Below are 23,437 nucleotides of genomic sequence, written 5' to 3'. Positions count from 1 at the left end.
GGCATAATATTTGAAGAGGCGCCTGAATCAACAAGGCAATTATGGACATTTATGTTGAAAATATCATAAGTAAGAAGAAATGGAGGAGTATGAGAGATAGACCTATCACCTATCAGGACTAAATCTGTCGGATTTACTTTGTTTGAAGATGAGGGAGGTTTTCCCATATCGTAAGAAACTTGAGTAACTACAGCAAATGGTAGAGGGGATACAGGAACTGCCTTTAATTCTCTTAATAGAATTTTCTGTTGTTGCTTGAGTTTAGTGAGTTCGTGCAAAGAAATGTTTGCTCTCATCTTTTTCATATCTTCGACTATGTTGTATTCCACTGTATCTGAGATTACCAATGTTTTGGAAGCATTTGGAGGATCTAGTGGAATAGGGTCAGTTTGACTAGTCTTAGACTTCTTACTTACTGTTTTCTCCTTTACAGGAGTAGCAGTTTTTTGTTTCTGATTTGTGATAGACATATCAGGAGAGTTTTTACTTCTTGTAGTTACTGGCATAGCTTGTGCTTCTTCTTCAGTTGGGAGAATTAAATCCCACATTCCATTTAATTCAATCTCTTCTTCCATTCTGGCTTCCTCTTCGGCTGGTGAGTCTTCTTCTGTCTCTGGATCAGATTCATCATTTGAAATAATATTCGGTGGTTGTGATGTAGAAGAACGGTTTCATTTAAATTAGTAAAAAGGTTTCTTGGGAGCAGAGGATTCTACAACCTATTTCTTGATTTCGACCATTTCATTGGACATGGTTTTTAATACTTTCTGAAGGCCTTCAAGATCAAAAGGGTCCTTTGAAGTTTTCTTTTTGGAATCATCCTTAAATGTTACTTTCTTTGATTTCCTTTTGTCTGTCTGTGATCTCTTTTCTAAAGAAATAATCCTTCTTTCTACAAATAGGGCTTCTTTCATGTTTTCTACAAGGGTAGCCTTATTGGCTCTATCTACAAAAATTTCAATATTAGAAGAAAGAGAGGATATGTACCATTCTATTTGTGCATCTACTGCAGGTTTTGAGGCAGCTGGGATTTTGTTTAATAACTTGTTAAATCTGGAGTTGAATTCTTTGATCCTTTCATCTGAATTTGCTTTTAAGTTAGAAAGGTCATTGATTAAGGATGCAATGGTCCTGTCATCACCAAATTTTGCAAGAAATACTTCTTGAAAAGTATCCCAATCTCTTATTGAACCTGTTGGAAGGGAAAAATACCAAGACCCAGCATGTTATCACTCAGGTTGTCCCTTGGCTCCTTAAGGGATACGGCCGAGGTAACCACAAACCAATCTTTGGACTGCAAGTCCTAGCCTACTTGCAATCAGAGAGGGATCTCTCTTTATGATTTAGCTTTGTTTAATGGTGATTTTAGGCTAGTTATGATGTACTTGGGTTTTTTTTTAATTTTGGTGGGATGGATGATGCTTTCAAACAGAGTTGGGATGCATAGTGTGAGAAATTCGAACCATTGGGCATGGAGTCATGGTTTAGGGATGCTGGTGCGTTTTCTTGGTCACAAGAGGAATACAGAGCAGGATAGCTACACATAGAACAACATTCAAGCTGAAATAAGGGTGAAATGGAAGTCAGAAATGAAAGGCAACTAAGAATCTTTCATCTAACTAACAGAGGGAAAGGTGAATGAAATTTATCTAGGAGCAGTCAAGGATTCCTAAATAACAGTCATACATGGATGAAATAGAGCAAATATGAGCCATGAGGTATTCATATTTATGCCTAAATTAGAAGAAAACATATAGAAATCACAGAAACTGAGCATAGAGTGTTGCTAGGCAAATTCTAAGCTAATATTTCTTTCTGCAACTTGGATCATGACATATAGATGGTATAACATATATAAATTGTAAAACAGAGACAAGGAAGACTTATTGAGCCACGTGGGAGCTCTAGAATCCTGTAGTCACTCTTCAGCCATTAAAACATCCAACAGAAAGTCCATCAACAAGCTCTTCAGCGATCTTTGATTATAGAAGTTCACAAAAATACAACACAAGTCTAGAGTAATGCAACTCAACCAACCAACCCTTTCTACATCACTGAGGGCGGTATATATAGAGAAAATATCTACAAACAACAGATCTGAGACAGATCTCATGAAATAAGTGTCTTAACCTAACCATCTGCTGAAATAAATGCTAAAAATATCTATATGAGCTGCGCTGGAGGCAGCAGCACCAAAACTGAGTTAATATGGGTCCTTTGAGCCATGCGCTGGCCATTTCTGCAATAACTGTGCCTTGGGCCTGAAGCGCTACTCTCATGTGGCTTAAATGCCCATAACTGTGCTTGATGAGCCTTTAAAGCCTTAGAGCTGGCTCTTTGACTTTGAGCGATTTATTTTAATGCCACCTGCTTTGGAAACAAAGATTTCCGCTGATATTTGTGCTTGATACACTTTGCCGCTACTCTGATACTCTTCAATTGCAAAATCGCCCTTGTCTGCCACTTTATAGCGAGATTTGACTGCTGTTGTGCTTTTCGTGGCCTTCTGTGGGCTTTGGAGGTGCTTCGGTGCTTGGCCGATCAAAATATATCTAAACATGATGAAAAACTGCAAAACTGGCGGAAGAACGGATGCTGAAGGCATACTGAGGCTGAAATTCTGCATTTTGGAGCTAATCTGGGCTTGGAGCGATCAAAATTTATTGAAGAATGACCCTGTTCCCTTTACGAAGAGGCGCGTGCGGTATAGATATGAATAATATGAAAAATAGCCTTTTTTCCTTTATAACAGGCAAAATTCCCTTTAAACGTGAATTTTCATGAAAATTGGGCGCAAAATGAGTACTGTAGCATAGATTAAATCCAGGCCGTTGGATCGCGCGAAGGCAGATCCAACGGCTGGCGCTAAATCGGCGATCGGCGGAACCCAAACTGTAATACCTCCAATGAGCGATGAACCCAGCAGACCCGAAATCCCTTTAAACTGTTGTTTATAACTTTTCGGCTCCAGCCAGTCGGAGCCATATATGGGAATGATGCGATTAAATATGGGCCGTTGATCTGCGGGCCCTAATGGGCGGCTGAGATTAACTCGGCACTTCGCTATCGGCGGGGACATGGGGTTTATACATATGCGATCGCCAAAATGATCTGAGCCATTGATGTGGGGATGCGATCGGACGGCAGCGATAAGGCATGCGATATATGGAAATGCGGGTTTTTAGTGATAAATGCATGTGTTTTATTATATAATGGAGAATTGCGGTAAACCTAAGTTTTGCGATAAAACTTAAGGTTTGCGGTAAAACATGAAATATGCGGTAAAAAGGGAAAATGCGATATGGAGGGCTCCCGATAGCGATATCGCTTCGGTTGCGATAGCGATATCGCATCGGCGAAAAGGGGAAGGGGCATGTTATATGAGCACATATGATTGCGATACACCGATCGCCAAAATCGCATCAGCGGAGTGATATCGGAGCATGCATAAAAGGGCCAACTCTGTCATTGCCACCTCCGATAGCGATATCGGGTCGGAGGGGGGGAACATTGATTGGAAGCATGTTTTTTTATTCGGCCAAGGGTTATTGCGATCGGGGGAAGCCTCTCCGATCGGAGGAAGGACATATGACATCAGAGGTGGATTTTTATGGTATTTGGAGGGATTCAAATGCTTCGGAAGGGGTCCGATAACCAAAAAAAGAGGAATTTCATGCCTTGGAAGGAGTCCAAAGGCACTTTGAAGGGAGTTTATGTGTTTTGAGAAGGGTTTTGAGCCTTGAAAAGGTTAAAACATGGCTAATGGAGGGTTTTATAGATCGGAGGAGGGAATTTATGCATAGGAAGGAGTCCAAATGCATTTGGAAGAGGTTAAGGAGGAAAAAGAGGGTTCTTGCCAAGTTTCGGGCAAACTTAGCAATTCCCAAGCATACTTATGGTTATTTTTCAACCAGGGGAGGGGATATATACATAGAGGAGCTATTTAGCATATTTTAGTAAGGGGAAGGGAAAATAGATAGGGATTTACATAGTAGAGTTAGAAATTAATATGGATTGTGACAAGAAAGCGCTAAGTTTAGAGATCTTAGGCTATTAAAGGGGAATAATGACTCATAGAGTGAATAAGAGTACTCCTAAGCAAAGTAGACCTTTACTTAGGCAAATAATATGAAAAATGATGAAATTAAGAGATGTCAAGCAGATCTTGACCTCTTTAGGGGAAGTTAGTGAATGATTGGGAAAGAGGAAGAAGGGGAAGTTAGACATGCCTCGCTTGAGCTGCCCAAATTAAAAATTGCCTCATATTTGTGATCTGAATAGATATAACACTTGAAAACATGAAATGGATCACAATTCTTTATTGTGAAATCCTTCAAAAATGGAACTTTTGCAGCGTGGAAAAGATGAACATTTTTGGCACTTCCACTGCCAATCATGAAATATGAACACCTATTGCAATAGGAGGCTAACACAGCAGATCCTAGGAAAGTATAAGGAAACAGTCTAATCACAACATCTTCATGTGTAACTCTATTAAGATTCATGGCTAACATAAATTTATTTAGATGTTCTTCAGCTAGAAGACCATCATCAGGATTGTACTTAGGTAACCATTTTTCTGGGTTTGTTGGGAGAGCATTTGGATTAGCAACCAGAACAGCACCAAGATTTGTCCAAGATTGAGCCGGTTGATTGGCCATAGTTTGAGTTGGAGACTGAAAAGATGGGAAGGTCAGTCCAGAAGTAGCTATAGATGGTGAAGAACTTACTACTGGGCTAGTACTACCAGTAGTAGTACTAGTTAGATAAGTGGATAGTTGGGAAGCAGCGGATTGAGTAGAAATGGATGGAGAAGTGAATGGATGGAAGGGTGATGTGATCTTGCTAGTATCTGATTCAGATCTTGATGTAATAACTTTCTTGCGTCGTGGAGGGATGGGAAAATCAAAAGGAGTTACTCCAAGCTTTTCACTTTGAAATCTAGTTAATACACCAGTTTCTCATAATAAGGAAGTAACATTTTCTTCAGAAGCTTCGAGCCCCTCTGGTTTCTCGGCAGAAATGGATATCTGTTCCAATTTTTGTATCAAAGAATGGACTTTGGGAGACTCGAGAGTGTAATATGGAGAAGGTGGTCATCTTACTACTTCAGGAGATGAGGGAGATGTTTCTACAACTTCAGATTTCTGATCCGAAGATTCTGAACGAGATCTAGAAAATGTAGAAGTGGTGGATGGGTTTTGACTCTTACGAATGTTTTTCGATTGATCTTTCGATTTATATGCCATGCATAGTGGGGGCCCTCCTTCTAGCGCCAAAATGTTGAAGCCTCTGATTTATGTTGCTCCAACATGGGGGATAACCACCCGGTCTGGACCTTAAGACAACTCCTTTTCCATTTAAAGTGGTGGATCCGACTGGGGATAATGGGACCAGTTTCCTAGTATGGGTTTTAAAATGAGACTGGGTGGTTTACGAGTGATTTCAATAGAATAATGATAACTCGAATGACCTATTCTATCATGCAAATCTCTAGCTAACTTAATCTAATATAAACCCAGGTATTTCTGTATAATATGTGATCTACAAAGATATCTACTTGACATGTGATTATAAAGATCAATCACGCATAAAACATAGATGATAACGTGTAAAGATAATTTCTTTGACTAAATAGTTAGTCAAAGAAATGTATAAACTATATCATATATATATATATATATATATATATATATATATATGAAAATAAATAATCTCAGCTAGGCATCATACAATAGTGCAATTAATGCTTTAACAGAAAAAACATATCTCATATACAATTCATGAAAATAAAGTGTTGTCACTAATTAAACAAAAACAGGGCCAATCATATAAGATAGAAGTACCATATATGTGAAGTTCTGCTCATTTGACTAATGACATATATCAACTCCTTTCTTCAGATCAAATTATCTTCCAAGTATACAAAAGTGCATGAACAAAGGAAGGTAGTCTGATATTTAAAGAAACGATCATGTTCCATAATTTCACCAAAGCATTCACAAACTTACAATAGTGCATTCTTTGCAAATGTTTTTGATAAAATTATGGACCCTTCTCTAAATGCATGAGAAGGGTATAAATAGTATTCTAACTAGTGTTCAAAAATAGATTATATAGAAATTTGAGGAGGTTTCAAACAACATTCCTCCTAACTAGTTAACTAAATCTAAAAATAAATAGTGGCTTGATGAGTAGAGGCTATGATGTTGATCTGTTGTCTGCCAGCTTTTCCTTCAAATCGCATATATCGGCCATTAGTTTGACTTGAGGAGGTGCCCCAAAATGTGTTATGACTTGTCCTGTGAAAATTGCATCTGTGAGAAGTGGCAACATCCATTGAGTTGAATGGAGCGAGCAGTTAAGGGTCATGATTTGACTGTGTGGCTTGACGAGGTATTGCCAATACGACTCCCAATCAGTCTTTGCCAATTTTGTGATTGCTTCCCTTTGAGTTTCTACTCTTTCCTTCCATCTTTTATGCAAGTCATTCAAATCGGGCAGCTCTTTCAGGTTTCCTTCTTTTACCAAGTTGGTGGCAAACAAAGTATGGTTTACTGCCTTTACTATATTCTTTGACACCCCAGTCGCACTTGCCACTGCTAGTTCGGCTTGTTTGATCCTTGCGTCCCAATCTGTGAAAAGAATGACCTGGTGTGTCTCCTCAATCTCAGGCAGATTGGCTTTTCTCCCCTCTTATGTTTCTTTCCATTCGATGAACTTTGAGATTATTGTGTTCAGATCAGTAAAATCAGTCCTCTGGTCAATCGCTTTATCCATTAGTTGGTCACTAGTGATCAGATAAGGAGAGATATGTGACATCTTTTGGAAAAATTGTTCTGACTGCTTCAATAAGAGAGAATTAAGCTCTGGCGCCTCTTTGATGAATTCCTTGACAGTAGGAACATTCTTATATCTTTCTATGGCTTGCTGCAAGTCATGGAGTTGCATATTTTTAGCCGATATGTCTGCTTCGTGGCTTATTTTTAGCAAGCTTTGTTACAATTGGGCCAGCTGCTCAGTGGCCTGCATGTTCACACTTCCCCTCTCTGTTTTGAGTTGTTGCTCGAGTTGTGCAATCTTTTCTTCTTTTTATTTTAACAAAAGAGATATTTCAGTAGCTTTGTCCATGGTAGCAATTGCGTATGCTCATGTAAACTGTGACAATATCGTCGAGTTTTCAACTGGGTTGGAAGGGACGTCCTTCCAAACTATGTCCATTTTCTCATTCCCGGGTGGGAGTTCAGGTGTTTCAATCCTTCTCCTTTTCCTCTGTCTCTTACTACAACCTTGTGTAGCGAGCTGTAGAACACGTCAAGAGGAGGGATTTCAGTCACCTTCGAGACAATTTCTGATGTGGGAAAAGTGGGGATGATTTCAGTTTGTTGAGACATCGTCGCTTGCTCATCCATCAGTTCAGAGTCTGTATTCTTCTGAACATGCAGAGGAGTTTGATACTCCATAGTTTCCTAGGCATCTGTTGTCTTAGGAGTGTCTTTTAGTTTCTTATTGAATTGATCTTACTCCTGCTCCAGACTGTTGCTTTTGATCTTCGAAACAATATCTTTGGGTGGGGTACTCATACCTTGCTTTTCAGCTAATTTCCTGTTGGATTTTGCAGTAGTCTCGATGTCTTGGGCCTTCTCTGTGTTCAGTGCTTTCCCTGTATCTACATGAGACTCTATGCGAGAATTAGGTGCCTCACTATTGACAGTCACATTGGGAGTAGGCTTGTCCTCGATTTTCAACAAATGCAGTGGGATTACCTCGAGCCTTTTGTTTCTGAACTCCTGAAAGCTCTCAAAATATTCAGGACTCAGATTTTTCCTCGCCCATTTGAATGATTGTTCGAAGGATTGAGCCGACTGTAAAAAGTCTTCAAAATTATTAGCCTCATGGTTATAAGGCTTGATTTTTACTGAAGTGGTGATGTTATATGCTATCTTGTCTAGATCAAATTGCCTTTTGGGCAAAGTATGGAGCCTGAGACCTTCCAGGCTTACTGACTCCTTTATCGCATGATTAAAATTTGCTAAAGAAAAAGAACCGCACCTGATAGGAAAAGATGGCCATAATAACTTCTTTCTTTCTTTGAGAACTTTGGTCAAGCCTTTTCCCACGGTCTAGTGGGCTATTTCTCTTGCTAACAATTTATCATAAACATACAAAGGGAGGACATGTGGGTCTGTTGTGCTACCAAAACCCTAATATAGGTGAACCATTCTTCAACAAAATATTTGCCGACAGCCAAAAGGTCTATAGCGGCTTCTTGGGAAAACATGGGGGCTTTCTTATTGAAAATTAATTGATGCAGTGGAAAAATAACAGCATGACATATTTTATAGAAATGGGGTACATAATGGGATTCCCAAATTTGCTTATGGTTGAGATGGATAGGGTAGGGGTCCTGCAAGGTCCATTTCCAACCCATGATTGGAAATTTAGTGCAGAAACAAATGGCGTCCATAATGTAGGCACTAAAATAGAATGGAGGAAGGTTCTCTGGAGAGGAGGATCTCTTCTATCGATATTCGGTGATGATGGTGGCTAGGTTATCAGATAGGATGGTGGCCCAATTCATGATGTGGGAATTAACACAGGCATCAATCAAAGGAATCCATTCTATGGAAAACTTAGCATTATTAGGTAACCCATATAGCCTACATAACATAGCAGCTGCATAGTTGTAGGGGTTCGCCAAAGAGGCTATAGGATACATACCCGATTTATCAAATTTGAACTTGTTCTCGAGTACTCTCTAGCCATGAATCATCTTGAGGGGTTCTTCATTCTTCTTTGCAAAGTTGGCCATGTATGTCTTATCATATATATCCTGAGGGTCAGGTATATGGTACATTTGCTTCAGGCCCTCTACTCTGAATGACCCCATGAGTTCCATTCTCGAATTCCTAAATTGCCTATCTTCAATGGTGAGGTTTTCCACCACCCACCTAATCATATCAGTGTATGGGAGGATTTTTGCTCTCGCTCCTATCCTATGAAGGAAAGAACAGGTAGCATCCTTGAATTGGAGTTCTGAAGGTCTTATTGAATCAGTTGTTGCTCTTGTGACAGTAATCTTGGGACGCTCGTCCTCAAGCCTATTGTATATGACCTCCCAAGTTGTTGCACCCCCGTCAGCACTGTAGACTGTATCAGAGAATATAGGAGACATTTCTGTAAGCTCGGACTCTGCAATGCTCAACTTTTTTTGTTTCTGCATCCCCTTCCGCAATGACATATCTTTTGTAGCTTGCCTGAAATGGACGAGATATATCAATGCAGATAATATTGGGCGATTAAGGCTGAAAGCTTTGTGAAAAGACTTTGAATCGTGGGAGGATTTCAAATGAGATACTCAGCATTAACTAACCATAACTTGCAAAATCATTACCTTTCCTCAGTCCGCTAAATATTAATTACCTTGTCAAACCGTTCATTATTATATTTAAAACACAATTACTTCCCATGCTTGCTGCTTGATTCGCGCATCATATTTTTTAAAACAATGTTATATAGCATTACCTATTCATAATGCGAAATGCGATTGCGGATATCGCAATATCGCATTTTGCAAATCATTGGCGGATGACATTGTGGCAGGTCATATTTACTTGCGACTATTGCGAAATGTGATTGCGACTTCTTAAGGGGTTTTGATCAGTATGTCGCAGCAAGAGGTTTGATCGCATATCACAATTTCTTTAAGGCGTTTATGATCATCACATGAAAAAATGTGATTTTCAATGGGGATCCTAAACTTGGGTCATTCTAAGAGTTTTTTCAAGGCAATTTCTTAGAGTTAGGATTTATTTTCTAAAGACTAAAAAATTTAAAAATGGTCCCCATTTATATGTCTAACATTAGCTATTGCTATACATAAATGGGGGGGTTGTTTCATAGTACAACAAGTTGGAAGATCCTTATCATTTTTTATGAGTTTGGTCTCCCCTATTATCTTTGATATAGGGTTGGAAGATCTTTACCTTAGTGGTAAATCGATCTCCCTTAAGATGATTCTTCTTATTTAGATTGAGACATCATTGTTTAGCTGAGATGAAGGTCATGGAACTTGACCTGGAGACCAGTAGGGTTTGGAGAATATTTACCCTTGTAGTGAATCGATCTCCCCTACCGTCGGTTGTGGATTATTCTTCTTTTATGACACGAGATGAGACTTATGATGCAGATGGAAATTCCTCCCTAACTGAGAGGGAGTGTTGAAAATTGGGGCATATATGGGACGAATTTCTCCATATAAACCCAACTTGCCCCAAGGAAGAATTCAAATTGGTTAAAGGAAAATATTAATTTTAATGTGGTTTTCGCACTCCTCTTTGAGGTGACAAATTTATTTGGGCAAGAAATCTTCTAGACAATCCATCAAAGATCTCAAGTCAAGTTATTATGTGGCAAACAATGATTTATTTGAATTTATTGTGGCACAAGTTCAAGTCAGCCTCTCAACATCTCATGTCGGCTTGCCCAAGGGACGTGACCCTTCATAGGTGGCAACAACTATAAATAGGCATCAATCTTCCTCCATTTGGAACAATTGAACTCGTATTTATGTGGAAGATTTCATATGGTTTTGAGGCAGCTCACACTAATTCTTGTGGCTCGTTTTTCTCTATGGCTCGCAATAGTATCTCTGTGACTCGCAATACCCAGTGGTTGGTAATCTTTTGTGGCTCGCATTGTTATTTCTGGACAATGCACTATACTCCAATGGCTCGCTTTATCTCACATTAGCTCGCATTGTCTCCACAGTGGCTCGCATCAGTTTCTCTGTGGCTCGTGTAGTATATTTGTAGCTTGCACCATTCACAGTGCCTCGCATCTCTTTGAGATTCGCATTGTATCTCTGAGATTCATATGGCATTCTTTGTGGACAAAGATTGTATGGCATAAGTCTGTATGGTATTCTATGTGGACAAGATCATATGGTATTCTTTGTGGACAAGATTGTATAGCATATGTTTGTGGCTTCATAACAAGATCATATGGTATTCTCTGTGGACAAAATTGTATAGCATTCCCTGTGACTCGCAATAGTTTCTTTATTGCTCACACTCATTCTTTGTGGCTTGCTTTGGTTATATTATATGTTGGCAATGATACTTGTGATGACAATATGGTTGACCTAATGATGTATAACCTTTGATATGGCAGTGAACTTGGCATAGCAGTGACCTTTGTATGGCAATGATCTTTGATATAACAGTGGTCTTAACATGACAGTGACTTTGTTCTATGACAATGACCTAATTATGTATGATTGTGATCTTCATGACGACGCCTTTGATATGTGATATAGAGATCTACATGACAGTGACCTTGTTGCATAACAGTGATTTTGTGTATGACTGTGACAATGATCCTCATGATAGTGCCTTTGATATGAGATCTACATGACAATGACTCTGTTGCATAACAATGATTTTGATGTATGACTATAATGGTGACCTTAATATGACAGTAACAACAATAATCTAGATGACAGTGATAACAATAGCTCTAAAGTACTCTTGATGGCAGTGGTAACAGTAATTTGTGTGCATGTCAGATGTCAATGACAGTTGAGTGTTATGCTCTTATGACTATGGCCACGGATACACATGCTACTTATGACAGCAATATGAAGGCCTTTGTATACTTGTCAGCTATCATCTCAAGAGGATCTAGTATGATTATGGATTGGCCCAAGAGGCCTAATGTATTGGATGTTACTTATTGTACTTTGTATCCCAGCTAAACTTTTGATGAATATCTCAGAAAAAGAATCTGGTTGGATTTCCACCCTTGTGGGGTTCTGCCCTAGTCTCTGACCTAAATCCTAGTGTCTCTATTCTGTATGCTTTTCTTCTATTGTTCCTAATTGTTCTGTTGCATTGTTGATGTTATTTTTCTCTCTACATAATTGCTAATGATGATATGATGTTATGGGGTGAATGTAATATTAAAATGTTGAAAAAGTTTAAAATTGCAATTATCTATAGCAAAGAACAATATAGCCCTAAAAAATAACATTCTTCAGATTAGACCAAAAACAATTAAAAGAATGCTTTTAAGTCTTATTTTTCTAGCGATACATATCATCAATCTGCTTCTGTTTTTCACCTTCCTTTCTCTTCAAAATGTTTGCATCATATTCCATGCATGCCTAACTAACAACACCAAGCCCATGCTGCTTGGGGAATAAAGCTCTGACCAGACGGAAAGAAAGGTCACAATTGCTGGTAAACAAATGTCATACTTCTGCTACAATCTGTGTCCATAACCAACTTTGACACGTTCACAATTTAGACCACAGAGTATTTTGAAAGATTCATAAAACCAGGGAAATACATTCTACTCTCGAATTATGTATTTTACGAGCATAAAAATTGTTAAGAGCAATTTCTACAAGCTAGTAGATAAATTACATTAATTTAAATCTAATGAACTTTCTCATTTTCAGATGCAGTTTTGTTTCTTGTGCAATCAAGCGAAATCATTTTCATCTTCTTGCCAAACTTCACAGATTACAAGCTCTATATGACTCCAAGATGGTTCAAACATTATATACTAGAGGCACTTTATTCAAAACCAGCGGCTTATTATTTAATGAGGATGTAATTGGTTAGATTCATATGTTTTATGGAAGTTATTAACAAATGGCTGTGTGAACTAAGTGAAAAAATCCTCAGCATGAGTTAGCCTGCTTTCTTATAATAGCTAAAACTTGCTGCATGTTTGTCTGTTTCTACAACTGTCTGTTGTTTCATCCGTAATGCGTTTCCATTCTCGATTAGATGAATGGTTAACCAAAATTTTTCATTCCTGGTTGGAACCCAGAGGGATGTAAATACCACTAACTGGGATCCTCCTAATGTCATAAAATTCATGTATATGCGTGCATGGAATTGGGCTATTTTCTTTTTCTGAAACTGGAGTGTACCTCCCAAGCCACAGCGAGAACATGGATGCCTAATAAAGCATGGAGATATGTTTGAGCTCTGACCGTTACCAGCTCAAAACAAAAAGGCAGATCTTTATCACATTGCTCCAAAGAAACAGAGTTACCATGGAAGGTATCAAGAAGTAATGCACGTCAGTATGGAATATGTAAACTTTCCAGTCAGTATCATTGAATTCTACATCCTCAAGAGATCTATTAACTTGGTTATCTTTAATCTGATGAATTTCAACTGATACAAAGTAATGAATTATGATGGCTAGTGTGCTATGCCACCACAACTCGACATTTACAAATTCCAGCAAAGTAATGAATTATGATGACCAGTGTGCTATGCCACCACAACTCAACATTTACAAATTCCAGCAAAGTAATGAATTATGATGACCAGTGTGCTATGCCACCACAATTCAACATTTACAAATTCCAGCATAGCTGGGGTATGTCTAATACCAATTCAGCACAAAAAATCGGCAAACAAACAAACGAGGTCACCCCTTGGAATCTACAAATGTGCTGTGCTTGAGATCGAGACCATCTGGGTATAGAAATATTGACATCATTTAGAACTCATTGTCTTGTATATAGTGGCTTTTAAGTATTCTAAGGCCATATTCCAAACCCAGAATAGAAAAGAATAGAAAAGCTCATATGCAGTTTACCAATCAATACTCACTACACACTTGCCCTTGCTTCTTGGTCTATTGGCTACTACTGCTCTTTGTCCTGGAGAAGAACCTACTAAACCCACTCCCATGCTTTTCAGATGAGGAAGATGATGATTTTCCCTCACCTGTATTTAATGACTTAGATAGAGCATTCCCTGCTAAGGAGCGAGGAATCCTATTTCTTTGATGTGTGGGCTTTACAGGATACTCGGTTGGTGGACTTGCTTCCGTATCAGAAGAGCTAGGTATTGTCAAGTGGCCTTCACTATAATCTGCATGCACGGGTGAGAAAGGTTCATTATTTTGATATGAATCGGGAACAGTCCTGCCAGATAATTGGTTAGATTTCTGTCTGTGATTTCCAGTGCCTGACATATCAGGTTCAGATGCCCCTGGGGCACATTGGCTGTTGGAGGCAGGACACTGTTCAAATCTTCCATTACCTTCACTGCTCTGACACAAGCAATCAGAAGCATCCAATACATGATGCCCGGAATGCTTGCTGTTTTGGGAAAATGATTCTTGCCCTACAAAAGGAGAAGCACCTGAGCTTGATTGTCCATTTTCTATATCATATGACCAATCCATGGAGCCCTTCGGAGAAGACAGTGCTTTCAACTGTCTCCCTAGAATAAGTATTGTTTGTTGGCACTCGGCAATCTTCTCTGCAGCGGCAGCTATCTCCCTTTGCTGCAAAAATAAACTATTCATGAGCAATATTGACCCTTATTTTTAAGACAAACTTTTAAAGCATCAGCGAAGAAAATAGCATCCTCTATTACAATAAAAGGTTAGTATATGAAAAAAAACTCTAGCACAGTTGAAATGCAGCTATTAATCCACGCTGAAATTGGAAGATTCACAGAGTTAGACAACTCATAAAATGTTAATACCTGTCTTGTCTTTAAATCATTATCTGGAACCGAGGAATGGGAACACGCCAACTCTTCATCCTTCCTGCATTCCAATAACAGAATATAATTGTAAAATTAACCTCAAGGTTTGACACTCAAACCACACTGCTTAAGCTTTATTAGACATAGTTTCCGCTTTCAAACTACTACATAGTTTCTTTTTTCACGAGACAAATAGTTGAATAGCCCGACAAGTTCAATTGATTGACACAATCAAGATTGTATTTCAGATCAAATGATAACCAGAGTACCATGCATAGCCATGGTTGCAGCATTTGCACTAACCTTTGCAGCTGTTCCTGCAGATCCTGGAACTTTGCTTCGGCATCATCATAATGTTTGTGCTCCTCTTGAAGTTCTGACTCCAAAGCCTTCACCGTTTCACACAAATGGTTCCTCTCAATTTCTGTTGCCTTCAACTGTGACTCCAACTCTGCTTTGACCGAAGTCATGGCTTCCAACTGATTTTCTGCAAGAAGGTTTGACTCCTGAGTAGAGGTTAGTTGTTCTCGTATCTTTGCCAGCATCTCCTCCATTTCAGCAAGTTTATCTTTCGTTTGTTTTAGCTCCTCTTTGGATGCCATCAATTCATTTATTAAGTTATCTTTCTCAGTCTTCACCTGTGTAAGCTCCTCTTCTAGAATTGCATGTCTAGCCAATCCAGCCTTCACCTCAGACTCTAAAGCAGTTTTTTCCGCTTGAATGACACTAAGCTCACCATCCGCATTGGGAACACTATTATACAATAATAAAGAAGGTGCACTAGAAGTTATATTTTGTTCCAGTTGGCTAGGTTTGAGATCCCCATTTTCGAAATAAATAGATTTATCAATGTCAGGTATTATACTGGAATCTCCATTTGCTTCATCCTGAGCTTCATATTCCCCAAAAGCAGGAGCACAAATTTCAGAAAGATGGGTCAATAAAGAAGATATCTCCGTAATAAGCTGTATGATCTCCACTTTGCCATGCAAAAGTTGATTTAGAGATTTTGTAAATGCCTCAACACTGGTATTGAAATCAAGCACTTTTGAGGCTGGGAGCTTCTGGGAACTTTGAGCTTTTTTTACCATATATTCTAGAAGAGTAACAACTCCAGAAACAAGACTTTCCAGCTTAGGATCAGCAACATCAATTTGAAATTTAGCATCGGAGAGAGATATATCTTCCTCTTCTTCTATCGATCTTTTGGTAAACTGAGAAGCATCTTGATTATCAAGATCGTGAGAGGGCAAAGGATTTTTTAGCAGCTGCTTAGTACAAGAGTCAGAGCCAGTGAGAACGCCACCTGCCTGTGTCATAGCACGCTTAACAACTTCCATCACTTTATGTGCGTCACCACCCTCAACATGCACCTCAAAGATGGTATCTAGCCTTGCCTGAAGACTAGCTAAAGCATTCTCATTGGCATCATTTTTAGATTGCAAGGCAGTCAGCTCCTCTTCCACAGAAGCTAGCTTTTTGGATAGATCTGAACATAGTTGATTGGCAGACTGAAGTTCTGAATCCCTTTTTGCAATAGTCTCTTCCAAAGAGGTCTTATCTTCACCTCCTACAATGATTTTCTCACTTGAGACGTCCAATTTTCCAGTTGTCTGATCCATTTTCGGTGAAGGGAGAGAGGCCAACCTCTCCATCTCTGCAAAGTCATCCATCAAATCCACTTTTTCTGACTCCAGAGTCTTGTCACTTCTTCCTAAATCCTTTTCCTTCTTAATTTGAGATAGCTCTGAAATCAGAGCTGAGGCCCATGACTCTGCACAGCTTACCTCATCATCATTCCCATCTTCAGACATCGAGGTTAAGCTAGGTGGGTTACTTGCAGTTTGACTCCTCGGTCCTTCAATGTGCAGCTCAAGGGCAGGTTTTCTCTGTTTCTGATCATTATTTAAAACTTCCAGTTGTTTCTCGAGACTTGAGAGTTTACTTGCTGTTCTAGCACACAATGTTCTTGAAGCTTGAAGCTCGCCATTTCGCTTTGCCAAGGCCTCTTTTAGCATTTTTGTTTCTTCCTCCATGGCCAATAGGCGTTCTGTTAGATATTCAGATTCTTTTTGACCTTGATCTTGAGAATCATATCCAGAATCAAACGAATGAGAAACAAATGAACCACGGCCTTTGGCAGGTGACCTCCTTCTCCGGCCTTCTCCCATTTCTTTCCCTAGGGTCTCAACTTCCATCTTCATTTGAGCCAATGCAGCAGGTCCTGGCAATTTTTTCCGAACTAGACTCCGAAGTCTTTGACACTCTGCTTCTAACTTTGCAATCTTTTTAACAGCTTCTAAATGCTGCTTATTAGCTGCATCTGCACTTTTCATACTAATATTTTTTTCCTCATTGCGAATCTCAAGTTCCTTGCTGAGAACATGAAGTTCATATTTCAAGGATGACATATCATGTTCATATGATTCAATATTTACTTGGAGCACTTTAACCTCAGCCTGGGCTTGAGCTCTAGCTTCATTTAATTCTCCCACAGTTTTTGTACGTTCCTGTAATGATCTGGATATTGCAGTATTCTCTGCTCCTGCCTGAAGAAGCTGTTGTTCTAAAGCCACTATTTTGGCCTCAAATTCAAATCTGATTTTCTCCCATTCTCTAGTTTTGTTGACAATAGTTTCATGAAGTTTGTGCTCTTGCTCCTCTCTTACATGCCGAAGTTGTCTCATGCACTCTTTGAGAGCACCATCCAAATGGGCTACTCTGTCTTCAAGTACAACTTTTTGCTGCTTCAGAGACTCAGCCTGTTGTTTTGAAGCCCGTGCTTCAGCCCCTGTCTGCTCCCAACCTGCCCAGGAAACACTGTTCAATCAATTTCCAAGCATGACCACAAATAATAGGTAAAGAGCAGGTTAATAACCTAGAAATCTCTTACAGAACTAGTAGTAAATAAGGCTGTATACTAACATATGCATCCCCAAAGGAAAAGAAAATTCAAGTGAGTCTAAGAGCAGTGATTGTTAACAGGCTGATAAGTTGAAAATGCAATCTAGTATGGGTCAATTTTCAAGAGAAAATCATATCAAACTTTTGAACCACAAATCTTGATGTTTAAATGGAACAAATAACACTTAAATAAATGCTACCTGACATGAGTTCTCTGAGAGAGCTGCAGAAAGCTTTTCATTCAAACTCTTTACTTTATCCTCTGATTCTTGCAACTTTGTCATTGCCTCCTCATACATATGAGCATATTCCATAAGAGCCCTGGAGGCATCCTGTGCCTTGGAGATGCCCTGCTCAACCAAGTAAAAGAATTCAGTAAAGGTAGTCAAACTTCAAAGTTTGAACAAATTAAATAAGATGCATCAAACACACTTATCATAAGAATTAATGTCAAGTATATTCAGAAGTAAAAGTATTAGTATGATCGGTGACTTTATTAGGAAGTTAATGATTTGGCACTTTCTCAAATATGGAACCTGCTAGAGGCCCCTTTCCAGAACCATGGCCATCACTTAAAAGTTGAATGGCAACTTTTTCCAAATTTTGTAAACAATGCAGCTAGGAAATGGCATATCTATAATATATATAGATGCCAAATCAATTGTTTTCCTTCTGAATGTTTTGACCTGTACACTGCTGGCCTTTCACATTCAAGAGATCATAGATAAGATAAGATAATTTTATTGATGTCCAAGGAATGACCAAGGGATAGGTCAATGAGACTAGGAAGTGAATCTGTCATAAGTCCTGCAGAAGTGCACTCCCCAGAAGCATAAAGCAAATTCAGCTAACAAAATCAAAATGGTTTAGGCCAACGTTTGCAACATTTTTCCCCTTTGTTTTTGTCCAGCATATGGATATACAGGTATGAATATGTTGACACATAATCCATGAATCTTTTGATAAGATGAAAAAATAATTATTTGTGTGAGTTTTGATAAGATGAGAAATTATAATTAAATATTAACAGCTTGCCTCATAAGATATGATATGTCATATTCTTAAGTACTACCTGTCAGGGTGACATCGGCTATTTTAATTTTGAAGACACTGGATCACCTGTAGACATCAATATCATCTGTGTCATTTTCTTTCTCCATCCACCCTGCTGTTACCAGTTTCATATATGCTCTGATTGGGTTATTGATGATGCATTTCATATTCTGCCTAAACTCTGTGTGGGCTAAGTTCATGCTACATGCTCAGGTTAGAAGTTCCAGCACAAAAATTATGGTAATAAGTTTTATAATGGGTTCCTGCTATTTTTCTTTTACAGAGCATACACTGAGAACAATCAGGAGCTGTTAATGTTTTTCAGAAGTGTTCTTGAAATGAATACTAGATATGATGAAGTTATGATATTAGCATTCACTTTAAGTCTCATTCTAATCCAGATTGGCTTGAGAATGAAATAAGATAAGATAAGATAATTTTATTAATGTCCAACAAATGACCATAAGAGGTCAACGGGACTGTCGGTTACAATGATTACATCATGCCAAGCCGGTGGACCAAACGGTCCCCTTTAACATTTCTTTTTAAAAAGCAGAAAATACATCTACAATCTAAGTAAATGTAAATGTAGAAGCTAGAAGCTCTTGGCCTCGAAACAAAGCACTGCGATGGAGCAGAGAAGGAGAAGAAGAAGAAGGAGAAGAAAAGGCAGGGGTCTCCTATCCAAATCCTACTCCTAACATCCGAGGTCGAGAAAAAAAAAAATGAGAGAAGCATGTCAAAGTCTGCTGTCTTGTGGGCATACTAGGCTATCGCTGCTATCGCCTGGAGGTTCTAGGGCACCTCCTAGGGGTGGATCCAATCCTGGAGTGCTAGTGCAGTTTGGTGGGTCAGCCCCCCCGGGACCGCACTGATCTAGTCTCAGTGTCTGTGGGTCGGTAAATGGTTCTTTTGGTGCCCCGCACTGAAGGTAGCACCCTAAAGAAGTCTGTGATCTTCTGCGTGGTGTCCGATCTGGTGGGGGGCTGAAGAAAACGGGCCCGAAATCTGAAGGCCTCCTAGAGATAAAGTCCAAGGCATCTCGGATCAACATATCTGAGGAAGTTGGTCAAAGTATGAGAAGACTTGAAGAGACAATGGAAACAACCTCGAATCTCGTAGTAAGCAGGGCATCTGAAGATGAAGTGTGTCTCTGTCTCTATCTCCTGTAAGTGACAGAGTTGGCAAATCCTATTTGCCCTATCGATGCGGTGATCTGTCTCCACCTGGAGTCTATGAGACCCAACTCTGAACTGCAGGAGGGGGATTCTAAGGGCATGCATCCAATGTTGGAACGTGTACTGGGGTTTGATGATGAGTCCATCCCTGATTTCCAGGCAATGCTCCACATAGAAGGCCATTTTTGGACGCAACCCATTGGGAGGATTGGTCCATGTAATCTAAATGTATCGTCTATAAATATCCTCCTTAATGATTTTATTCAGCTCTTGCTGATTGGGGAGGAGGTGGCCTGGAGCATTCAGAGAGTACCGAAAATAAGGGAGATGGTCAATCTGGATTCCTGAAGCCTCCAGAAGCTCTGTCACACCAGTGTACCAACATTTGGATCGACCTGTCTGCATACGGGCGATGTTCTCCGAGGAGCAATATGCTAAATATGGGTATCTGTCACAACCCTTCCTCGTGTCTGCCAGGCCTCGGAGCCTGTGCAGGAGCGACACTAACCTGAATATCACCTCTAGGTGGAAAGGTTGAGCCCCGAACTCTGCTAGAATGATGTGCTGAGGAACTATCTGCTTGCACCTAATGAAACGGCGCAAAAGGAGGGCCTGGACCCGCTCCGCTGAGGCCCAATCTGACTCTAGGAGAGAGGGACCCCAAATCTTTGAGCCATAAAGCACTGTGGGGCAAATCAAAGTGTCTGTGATGCTCATTTTGGACAAGATGTCCTGGAAAAGGTGCTGGAAACACTGCCTCTCCAGAAGGGCTAGGGAGCCATACAATTTGTTGATCCGGAGCTGAAGGGTTGGCCGCAGGCTGAAGTGAGGCCCTGAGAGAACAATCTCGATCTCTTCTCCTTTAAATAGGAAGTGGAAGTCCGAGGTTTTCTTGAATCCATTGAAGACAATCACTTTGGTTTTACCCAAGTTCACAGTTAGATGCCTCCAGTCACAAAAAGCTGCGAGAACATCCAACTGTCTTTGAAGGCCTTCTTGGGAGGAGGCAATAAGGGCAATATCATCTGCAAAGAGGAGGATGGAAATCAGGACCTAGTGAAGAAGACACCCATCTGTATCCTGGATATGTTCCCTGAGGAAGGACTTAAGCTCATTGATATAGATCCCGAATAAAGTAGGAGAAAGGGGGCATCCTTGCTTGAATCCAATGGTGCTTCGGATGAAATCCGTCATTCCTTCGACTGTGTGGAGACGGCCAAGGATGGCCTCATAGAGGCGCATGATAGCTGTCAAGAGAGTCGAAGAAATGCCAACCTCTCTTAGCCTCTAGAAAATATCTTCCCTTGGGACTGAGTCAAAGCCCTTCTGGAAGTCTACAAAGCAGCAATACACTTTAGAGGATCGATGCCTAGCCTCCTCGATCACCGCACGAAGAGTAAGGATGTGGTCGATTGTCTGGTGGTCCGGGCAGAATCTTGCTTGGCCCTTGGCCCTGAGTTGTCTCTGCTCAAGGAAATGGGAGAGTGTCTTGCGGAGTGCTGTAGCATATAGCTTGGAGAATGTGTGCCCAACCATGATTGTCCTGTAGTTGTTGGGGTCGGAAGTAGGCCCTGACTTGTGGATCGGGTAGATAATGTGGTGTGACCAACCATCCGGAAATCCATCTCGAACCACCTGGTTGAAGAGGTCCACCAGATATCCTACTAGGGGGCGAAGTCCATGCTTGAAGAATTCTGCCTAGAAACCTTCTTCGTCTGCTGCCCTGCTGCTATTCATTGTCCATATTGCCTCTCTGATATCTTTGTCAAAGAAAAGGTGGCAGGAGGTGGGGGGGAAGTAACCTGAATCAGAGGCTGCCCAGGAATGTCATACAGTTGGGAGGTGTGAGAGAACATTGAGGCAGGATCAAGGTCGACTGGGGTAGGTGAGCGCCAGGAAAGGATGGTCCCCCAAAAATCTTTAAGGGAGCGAAGGAGGAGAGTAGAACATGCAATACTGCAAAGAGAATACCAATTAAGTATTGAAAGAAGAGTATTACATTGAAAACCAACTTCTATTAATGAATCAAATAGTGAAAAACATTGCAGTATACATAGCAATGCAAAATGGCCAGACTGGTGGTAGCTTATCTCTGAGAAGACATGTGACAGCTACACTCAATTGCAAAAAGCCTATAACAAGAGGTTGAAGCTAATTTTATAATGATGCCGATAAAACCTAGAAGCAAAAAAATCAAAATGCAATAACCCTAAGCCTCACATGATTATGGCTGAGCAAAAACACTGAGCTAGACAAATCTGAGCTGTCTGGAAAAAGGGGGAGCCTTGCCTGGATTATAACTTTTCACTCGATTCTCCATTTTGGCTCTACCAAGAAAAAAAAATGGATACTTGAACAGAACATAACTTTTCACTTGATTCTCTGCTTTGGCTAGCTGGAAACAAAATTAGCATAGTGAGTCAGGTTGCCAGTCTTTGGGTGTAAGTTGTAACTGCTCCCAAAAATGCACCAGAAAATCATGACCTGAAAATTGTTAATATCAAAACCGTTTTCTGGACAGCCCTGGATGGCCAACTGGATCATGTTCAGCGAACACTAGATATTGGTAAATATATCATTGGCATATCTGTTAGTTTAACCATCCACATGTAATGCCAACAATATGATTTATTAATATAATGTCTCTCTACAAATGCCTTTTGGACACCTTCACTAGACTTTTGATCTTAGTGCAACTTCATTAGGGCAATTTTCACTCACAATCGATTTCTTAATAAAAATAAGATAAGATAATTCTATAAAATTCCAACTAATGGTCACATAGTTGGTCAATGGAAAAGAAGCCTGCGTAAATACACACTGGGAGTATGAAAGCAACTCCTATCACTAGCGTACTAAAAACAGAAAGAAGAACTAACTAATTAACCAATAGAAATATTACTGCAATTGCAAAACCATGTTGAGCATAGAGTGCAGGAGTCTAGATGTGTGACTAATTATTTTCTCATGGTTGTTTCATGGTGGGTTCAAGCCTTTCCTAGTTGTGGTGTCCTCTAGTTTGGCAGTGTACTTCCTAGTGGTGTGTTTAAACCTTAGATGCATGTTATCATTCATCACCCATCCATCATTTAGCCTAGGTACCACCCATTCTATCATCACATTTCCATTTTGCCTAGACAATTTTCATATCACAATCATATTCCATCATTCACCCACTCATAGAGGACACATGAACCATATTCCGCCATTTTCATATAGTTTTCCTTCATAACTTAACTCTCATTTGGCATATTTCAATAAAACTCATTTTTCCAAGTGTAAACATGCTAGAGTGATTTGGAATACTTTTACTGTCAATTAATTAGACACAATCCTAAGGCTAAAGTGCTACCTTATTGGTCTATTTTATTGGTAGGTTATAAACCTTAGTCAAGGTCTTAATCCCTAAGTTTCAATATTAAAAAAAGAAAAAAACAAGAGAATATAACTTGGTGTGCACAAGGAACAAAACTTTAGGGTAGTGCTCCTCTTTGGCACACATGTTGAAGCAATTCACTTGAAAAAATAACTTTTGACAAAAGTGGTTTCCCTCATAAGTTCGTTGTGGTTATGACAGCCTTGTTCATGCTCACACGTGCCACTTGGATGAGCCATTTACTTCCTTTTGCACACAAAATGAGGAGTTTGTTGTGTACACACATCCCTTGAGGGATAGCTATGCATGAACCCTCCCTTTCATGTCCACTTCCAACTTATTAAATCATTTTTTATTTTCATATCTTCTATGTATTCTATTTCAGGTTGTCTGCTCCACTAGAT

General features: G+C 39.7%; 2 protein-coding genes across 2 annotated transcripts in view; both read right to left on the bottom strand.

The window, feature by feature from the left end:
* Positions 1–13,152: 13,152 nt before the first annotated feature.
* LOC149212614 (filament-like plant protein 4) lies at positions 13,153–17,353 on the bottom strand. Its single transcript, XM_089391883.1, has 3 exons — positions 14,826–17,353; positions 14,520–14,583; positions 13,153–14,316 (listed from the first exon to the last, which is right to left on the bottom strand). Exons 1-3 carry the CDS (start codon positions 17,207–17,209, stop codon positions 13,660–13,662), a joined length of 3,105 nt encoding a protein of 1,034 aa, XP_089248009.1. The 5' UTR covers positions 17,210–17,353; the 3' UTR covers positions 13,153–13,659.
* The window catches only part of LOC149212613 (uncharacterized), a 125,842-nt gene continuing 119,676 nt past the window's right edge, over positions 17,272–23,437 (bottom strand). Inside the window, exons 4-5 of the mRNA XM_089388751.1 lie at positions 17,627–17,776; positions 17,272–17,328 (exon numbers count right to left, since the gene is read on the bottom strand). Of these exons, the coding sequence (XP_089244877.1) occupies positions 17,272–17,328; positions 17,627–17,776 (207 nt within the window). The remainder of the gene's footprint in view (positions 17,329–17,626; positions 17,777–23,437) is intronic.

This window comes from Pinus tabuliformis, chromosome 1_1, assembly GCF_031772625.1.
Source record: "Pinus tabuliformis cultivar Carrire ecotype Pingquan chromosome 1_1, CPIR1, whole genome shotgun sequence".
Taxonomy (NCBI): Eukaryota; Viridiplantae; Streptophyta; class Pinopsida; order Pinales; family Pinaceae; genus Pinus; species Pinus tabuliformis.
This window is presented reverse-complemented; position numbering and strand designations above follow the sequence as displayed.